Source organism: Alligator sinensis, unplaced genomic scaffold (genome assembly GCF_000455745.1).
Source record: "Alligator sinensis unplaced genomic scaffold, ASM45574v1 scaffold281_1, whole genome shotgun sequence".
Classification (NCBI taxonomy): domain Eukaryota; kingdom Metazoa; phylum Chordata; order Crocodylia; family Alligatoridae; genus Alligator; species Alligator sinensis.
The window spans coordinates 1,454,788-1,463,329 of NW_005842306.1; the positions used below are offsets into that span (position 1 = coordinate 1,454,788).

The following is an 8,542-nucleotide window of genomic DNA, read 5'->3' on the forward strand; positions in this document are numbered from 1 at the left end:
AAATCAGCTTTCCTAAAGTCTAGCACTTTCACCCTACTAGTTACCTTACCCACTCGACGTCTTATGGTGAATTCTATTATTAGGTGATCACTGTCCCCCAGATGGCCACCAACCTGTAGGTCCCCTACCATGTCATCCCCCGTTGCCAATACCAGATCCAGTATGGCATTCCCCCTAGTGGGACCGTGTACCTCCTGTGTCAGGTGGAGGTCCTGTACACAGGTTAGAAACCTGCGTGAACAGTGGGACTTTGCTGTCTGCGTCTCCCAGCAGATGTCTGGGTAGTTTAGGTCCCCCATAACTACCGCCTCTTTAGCTTTTATGGTCTCCGAGAGCTGCCTCAGGAGCCCCGAATCTATTTCTTCCCCTTGGTGTGGGGGTCTGTAGCAGACCCCTACCGCCAAATCCCTTTCTCCTTGCCCCCCATGTAGCCTAACCCACAATCCTTCTGCTTCCTCATCCTTTGATTCCGTCTTGTTGAGGGTCGATGTATATTGCTCATTGACATAGAGCGCAACCCCTCCCCCTTTTTTCCCCACCCTGTCCTTTCTGTACAATCTATAACCCATATAACTGATGTGCCCCTGGCACATATTCATTTAAAAAGATGTGATGGGATCTGCTCCCAAATCCCAACAACATCACTTTCTGCAGTGCCAGACATGCATGGCAAGAGGCACAACTTTGGGATCATATTCTAATCATAACATTACTATTTGCCAGTGCAGGTGCAGCCTGGGACCATTATCCTGGGTTCCCCCTGCACCAGCAAGTTGCAAGCCAGGTATTTCCACATGAGGTTGACAATTGGCTGAACATCCAGTTTAAGACCCAGGGACCAGGGGCAACCATCAGCTGACTATCAAAACCCAGTGCCCAGCAGTTCTAGCTGGACTCCTGGGGATCAGAAGCTCCTGGCACGAGGAGCCAAAAGCCTTCTTCAGTTGGAGACTTTAAAAACTTGCAGGCTTCTCTGCTGGGAGCCTCTGATCGCCTGTTCCTGGCCACGCTGTGGGTTTAAAGTACCCAGCAGGGAAGCCCTTTGCCTTCCCTTCCCCCAAACCCAGCCTTGGGCTAGAACCAATAAGTTATCCCATTTTCAGTCCCAGGGCCAGGACGGACAATTAGTCCCAGCCCTGGGATGGACAATCAGTTGATTATTGTCCTTGGCCACACGATAAAATTTAAGGTGCCATGCAAACGAGCCATAAACACATTTTACATTATATGCAAATCATATTTATGGCTCATGTCCTGTTTTATGGTGCCTTAAAGGGTGCATGTGTACCATCTTTCCCATTTATGCTGCAATTAATATTAACCACAGCATAAACAATGTGTAGAGGGCACCTATATTATTGCTTTTGGGACTGTACCTCTTTCTACTGAAAACATAACCGAAATAAAAAGGATGGACACATGTACATGAATGTGTGCACACACATACACTTCTATATTCCAAGTTTCCTCATAACATTTTTTGGAACTAATAATATATTGTGTTGCAGGCTGCAGTTTTTTGGCTGTTCCATATCAAAGTTATGGAGACAAGCCATTCTGTTAAAGCATTTGTGATAGATTAAGATTAAAAAAGATCACGTATATGTAACATCTTTTGCTTATTAAGCCCTTTCAGTCCATTTTGGAAATTTTGCTGAAATAAAACAAGGTTTTCTATAATATTCTGATATGATAAAAATGCTTAAAGGACTAGCAACCAGATCAAAATGCAGTGGTCTGTCTTCCAGCTAGCACTCAGCACCTCACACTGTTCAACCACAAAGCTTGTAATAAAAAAAGCTTGACTATAAAAAACAAATGAAAGCAAGCGTGAAATTTTTCATTCTGCAAACATTGCAAGGCAGCTACTGCCTCATTCACTCAGGGAAGCACTCTGTGTGTAAAGACCATTTATTTAAATGTGGTTGCAAAAGAAAAAAAAATGCAAAACCAGTAAAAATGAAAGACATTAACCATACTGTTTCAGGTCTACCACCTGCTTCCTTCAGAAAGGGAACATTTTGCCATTTGTCGATAGGCTCAAATATCTTGAAAAGATGGAAACTGAAACATAAAACTTTCCTTACGTTGTTTTCCTATTTGATCTTTTGTCTCATATGCTCCCCTTAGGGAAGTATGAGAAATACTTCTGAATAAATCATGAGCACCTAGGCAGAAACTACCTTATCCTTTTGAATAAAAAAGTTGGGTATGAGAAACCAATTGAAGTTTTTCTGCAAGTTAGGAGAATCTTAGACTTTAAGAGGCATTTTCCTAGCACAAGGAGATAAAAATTTAGTAACCTACTTCAGTTAACCAAAAATATATTAACACAAAGGTTTAATATAACATTAGCACATTCATCTATCTTTTAATAAACTCTATGAAAGGGGAAGACCAAGCATTGTGAAAAAATTAAGGACCATAATTAACAGACTATATTTGCAGATACAAAACATTTGTGTTTTAAAACAAAATATTCTGCCATTCGTCTGCTAGTTGTTTCTCTGTGAGAGCTCAGGTTCCAAGCACCTAAGATTGATCCAAAAGCATTTTCCAGAAACGTTTTACATGATATAGACATTATCAGTTATTACAGGGAAATGATGTAATTAGAACTCAGCAGACAGGGGAAAACTACATTTCAGTTTAGTTAAAGAAATGTGCTCCTGTATTTAGTTAAACACCACATTTTTCTCTCTGACAGTGAAATTCGCTCCATGCCCTGTATAAAATCCAAAAACCCAGGGATTATGTGGGTATTTAAACAATGAGCAGAATTCAACCCTTACCCTAGAAGCAGGATGGCTATTCTAGTCTATAAATTGGAATCACTCTATAGCCCTTCTTTGCAGAGATATTTGGTTCTGTTTGTATGCAGATCCTGTGACCCCTCTTCTATCAGACTCCTATAAAACTCCTCATGCTGAAACACTAAGTTTTACTGCAGATACCTCCTTACTTTTCCAAAGGACAAAGAAGATGCTGAAGCCACATAACGATTTCAATTACGTAACTTTACTATTTAGCACTGTTCATTTGTGTGGAAATGAATTTCATCCCTCAGAGTATTGATAATTTTAGTTACACCTGTTTATGCATCTTTTATTAAAAAAAATGAAATCCAACTTATCAATATAATGACATGAATGGCATCATCATAGCTCCAATCATTAAAACAGTAAAGCCTCTTTTAAAGAAAGCAAAACACCTGACTTTTTATGGAATTTGTATATTATCTTTTATTTGCAAATCTCTGTGAACACTTTATATTGCCTTTAAACTGCCACTTACCATGCAAGTTTCCCCAATTAGCACAATAATGTAGGTCCAAATGAAGTGTTATAGATGTAGTATGGAACAAACTGTATTTAAAATGAATGAATTACATCTATACCACATGTGGACAGAAGCATCTATTTAGATGCAGGCATCTTCATTTCTCTACAGCTAAAGCTGAAGATTTAAGCATTTTTTGTTAGAGTGCACAATTCATCTGAACGTGGCAAGACTACAGTTCTGCCTTCTTAATCCTTACTAGATTCGTTTTAATGCAAAGATAGTTAATTAAAACTGCACTTAAGTAAAAAATACCAAAAGAGTAAATATACAAATTACAGACATCTTAGGAATGGAGTACCACTATATAAATGCAGTAGGACCCCCAAACAACTGCACAGCTAAGGATAAAATGTTTTCCCATTTGGATTAAAAACTTACCAGTCTCTGCATGCTTTTTACATGGGTAGGACTAATCGATAAGGCCTCTTCATACCAGCGTTTGGCTTCATCAATATTTCCACGAAGTTCAGCCACTTGACCTCTCATGTAAAGGACATTATGCGACATTGGAAAGAGGTTAGCTGCTTCCTGGGTACATGCTGTGGCTTCAGCAGGTTTCCCAATTCCTATGTAGACTTCAGCTGTGGGCAGACAGGGTACACATTAATACATTTTCTCTGGTTAATCATAATACGATTTATTATAATAATATTTAGATAATAAGTAGCTTTTCTGTCTATAATATACTTGTGAATTTTTGCCCTGGATGTATAACCCAGCTGAGATATTTTTATAACCAAAAAGTGTCTTATTAAAGGGAAGTACTGGGGACTCAAATAGGTGAGTGTACATCCTAGTACTTCTCAATGAAAACCATCCTGGGAGAGGAAAATACCAATTAAATTTGACCGTAAAACTTCTATCTTACACTGCCATGATTTTACAAGTTTAAAGCAAAGTGAAGTATCAACTGCTCATGTTCCCAACCACTAAGTAGCAACCCTGATCTAAAAATCTCCTGTTGCATACAGTTAGGAGTCAGACCTTTAAAAAAAGTAGAATGAGCATATTTAAATTGGCACGTGTGAAAGGCTTATTCAGCATTCTGATTTGCTGAGAAATAAATAAATTAACGGAGGCTTTCAGTAATTTCACAGAAACATTAAAAACTGCCATTTTAGAACAGCAACACAATCTAACAAACTGCTGTCGATATCGGTAACTGGCAATCTTGAGAAATAAGGCTGCTTGCAAATGTTTAAAAAACACGTGCTTTACCAGAGCAGCACTGTGTTACTTCAACCCAGTTCTGTAGGATCTGTAATAGCCGATTCAATCAGCTATTAGATAAAAGCACCAAAAGCCCCACTAAAGCACCTGATCTTTTTTGTTTTTTTAACATCTGCAAGCATCCTAAGGCTAGGGACAGACCTTACCCATAAACTGGTTTAAGTGATTAGAAACTGGTTTAAACCTGTAACAGAACAGATGTTCAGTGCACATAAACCAGGTTGAAAATGACTGAAACCAGTTTGAGATAAACCTGGCTGAATGTAGTATCAGACTTAACTGATTTGGCTCAAAACAGTTTATGCAATGTCTATCCCAGACCCCTTGTTGGTTTAAGATAAACCAGACTCTCCCAGCATTCCAGCACACTCTCTGGGCTGGGTGGGGCTCTCTGCTCCACAGCAGGGCTGGCCCCTCCCCTCTGCTCCCTGGCTGGAGCTCCAGCAGAGACTACAGGTACAGCAGGGTCTGCCTGGCTTCCCCCTACCCTATACCCCCATTGCTGATTGCTAGAAAGGAGCTATTCTTTTGCTGATGAAGTAATAAACACTTTTATCAACCCCCTGCTTGCTTGCTTGCCTGTCAGTTTGCTGCAGACAGTATAAAGAAGCAGGGAGGGAGACTGAAAAGTTCCGTATCATCATCAGAGGCATGCACTGCACACACGCTGCCCCCCTTGCCTCAGAGTGCTAGCAGGTATCTGGGGTCTGGCAACACCCCCACCCTTTGAGCAGCCAGCGGGGAAAAGCCCAGGATGGTGCAGGTAGACCTCCCTAATCAGAGGTCCTGTGGGGCCTGGCCACGCCTTCTCAGCTCCTTGCAGAATGGAAGGGAAGGCTGCTCTAGCACGCCCCAGCTTCTAGCCTGAGCCACTGCAGGCATGTGCCTGAATTTCCTAAGTTCAGAGAGAATTTCTGTCTGGTTACAAACGAGTTCAGCCTAGCCAGGTTAGACTAACCTGCAAATATTGAATCAATTCAGGCTCAGGCTTTTGGAATGTATGCCCCTAGCCTAGGTGTCTAAGCTGCTTTGGCTAATTAGAATTAACTAGGTAAGTAATTAATAATAAGTGATAAAAGTATTTTATTTCAGTAGTCCTTCAAGGCACTCCTCAACCTTTACATTGTCATTATATTGCTCAATTAGCTCAGTCTTTTCTTTGGAAAAAGAAATGGGCAAACAGGGCACATGGGCTAAGCACAGACAGTCAAAAAGCCCGAGGTTGAATCTATTCAATCTTTGCAGATTAGTTTAAGCTACATAGACTGAACTGATAAACAAATGAACAGGCATTCACTTTTGATTCTGGAAACGCAGCCACATGCCTGCAGTGGCCCAGGTCAGAAGCTGGGGGGTGCTAGAGTATGCCTCCCTGCTTGGCTGGCGGGCTTCCCCCCCCCGGGGGGGGGGGGGGGGGCGGGGAAATGTAGGGGAGGTACAAAGTACCCTGGGATGCTGCGGGGACTGCGAGTTACACTTGAATCTGGAGGGGATCTGGGACAGAAGTTCCATAAACTGATTTAACCAAAACATCCATCCAGGTTTATCTTGAACCTGTTTTGGCCATTTTGAAAGTGGTTTATGTGCACTGAACTTCTGTTGTGTTGCAGATTTGAACCGATTTATGATTGTTTATACCAGTTTACATATAATTTCTTTCCTTAGCCATTAAGAACTAGCAAGAAGCCAGGCTGCTTCTTCTGTCTTCATTTAGCACCCAGTATAATTGGGCCATAAATTCTGACTGTGACCTCTAGGTGCTACTATGTGTGTGAGTTTATTTTTTTAAAAAAAATCACAGCAAACATAGATTTATAAAGTCAACATTACGGTCCACTTCTCTTTAAAATTCCCTCTCCGGACAGCAACCCTGAAAATGCTGTAGAAACCAGCTTATTAGGGCTGGCTCTGATGACATCCTCCAATTCTTCCACTTCTTGGCCTGGGCACATGTCATATCTGAGTTTGGACAACTCACCTTGCAACAAAATGTGGACCAGTGCTGGGCGAATAAGGGGGCACTCTGCAAGATCTGAACAAAATATGAACAGCTAGTCCTGAGTATGTAATCTCACAAAAAGGTCTTTGGGGTGGGGTAGGGATGGGATTTCAAACTCTAGTGATAAGCATTTTTGTTTTGAGAAGTATTTCATGCTCAGCCCTTGGGAAGACCACATACTTTTGCACTTTTACCTTCTGTTTGTAATATTTTTATTATAAATGTTTAAAAAGTCAGTCTTGCTCTCTTTGATAGAGTTCTCTAAATAATTCAATCTTGTGCTAAAGGGTAGTGATGGTCAGGGCCTGACCAACTCCACTGAAATCAATGGCAGTTTTCATCAATTTTAAGTGGTTTTGGATCAAGCTTTAAATTTAGCGTAATGAGAAACCATCACAATGGTTAAAGCACTTTCTTTTGCTGCAAACTATGCAAGATTACATTTAATTATTAAAATTACTTGGCTTTAGTCAATTTAATGGGATAGGGAGATTATAAATCTTCAGTTAATGGATACAGGTCATTTACTAATTCTTGTACACATTTTTCTGTTTACTAGTTTATAACAAAACTCCACCATATCATCTGGACACCAAACTAACAAATGTGCTAAAAACAATACAGAATAAGAGAGGCCAAGGTTTTTTGTTTTTATTTTAAACAAACAAACCCCACCAAAACAACTTCCCCAATGGAGCTGGGATAATTATTTTCTTATTCCCTTTCATTTTTTCCCTTTACATAAAAAATGTAAACACCCTGCAATCACTATAGTACCATATTTATGTTGTTGCTCTGTGCCACATAAGCGAATCTAACAGTACTCATTTTGCCAAGGAACAAGTCAAGCTGACTAGAGTTTGATATTAAATCTGATTTCTGAAATTAAATTTTCAGGAATCAGTCATAAGGATGAACTTGATATGCAAGAAAATTTTTAGAAGATCTTGTAAGTTGTTCATTTACAAAGCTGCCTCACAATTTAGAAATGATTATTAGCTATTAATACTGAAAAAGTTGTAATTTTCTGATCTTAAAGGGAATCACAATTTTTTTAAAAAGCACATCATCTGTATAATCATCCTTTATAAAAGAATCTCTTATTTTGAGAGGTGATTTATAAATTGCATAGATGGGGTTGGGGGGGGTGGGGAAAGGGAGAAAGGGAATGAGGTCAGCCCTGTTCTAATTTCTAAACTTTAAACTGCTTTAAACCCAGATGCATGATTAATCTCTTTCAATGTTTCTATTATTTTTTCACAACTTGGGATATTTGCATTCATTAAAAAGGCCAATCCCTTTTAGAATCTTGCTAAATTCTGGGCCTTGTTCATCTCTGATGACAATAGGTTTGACAATCCAATTATATCGTGTATGAAAAATGTGCTTATCAGTTTTAAAGTCTTACTTTAATTGGTTGTTCAGCTGCTATGCTAGGGGTAATGGAGACAAATTACTTCCAAGATGAAACTTGATCAGTTTATGAAAGAGATTATGAAATATTACCTATAATGGCTAAAAACTGGACTCAGTAACCCAGGGTACTGCTTACAGTCCTATATAAAATAGAGCCTTGGTAAATTAGAGAGGGTTATAATTCACGTGTGGATATTTTAAGATGTGGACACTGAAGGGAGTTTGTATTGTGAAGGGCAAAACATTAATTGGATTAACTTCTCAGTCAGGAAAGCCAAGGCTGGACAGAACTGGGTGAGTACACATTTAAGGTTTACAATCATTACCCTATTCCTTGTTATTCTGGGAACTTTATAAGTAAAATTTCTCTCTTGGCTTATGACAGTACTTCCCCTTTTGTGGTAATAGCATGGATTGCCAAGGGACTGCTGGGATTGAAGTATATTGTTTAACAACAGCTTCAAATTTGAGCCAACAGGAGAGTGAATAGACATAGCATCAGTCAGAGTGGTAGAAATTCGTAGGGCAGAAGCAGAGGTGCTCTCTACAACTGCA

The 8,542-nt window shown here is 39.7% G+C and overlaps 1 protein-coding gene across 6 annotated transcripts in view; it reads right to left on the reverse strand.

Annotated features, from left to right (window-relative positions):
* Positions 1–8,542, reverse strand: part of TTC7B (tetratricopeptide repeat domain 7B) — a 274,550-nt gene that overhangs the window by 69,811 nt on the left and 196,197 nt on the right. For all 6 annotated transcript variants that reach the window (XM_025209742.1, XM_025209743.1, XM_006028358.2 and 3 more), the window contains one exon: positions 3,721–3,923. In XM_025209742.1, coding sequence (XP_025065527.1) covers positions 3,721–3,923 — 203 coding nt within the window. The remainder of the gene's footprint in view (positions 1–3,720; positions 3,924–8,542) is intronic.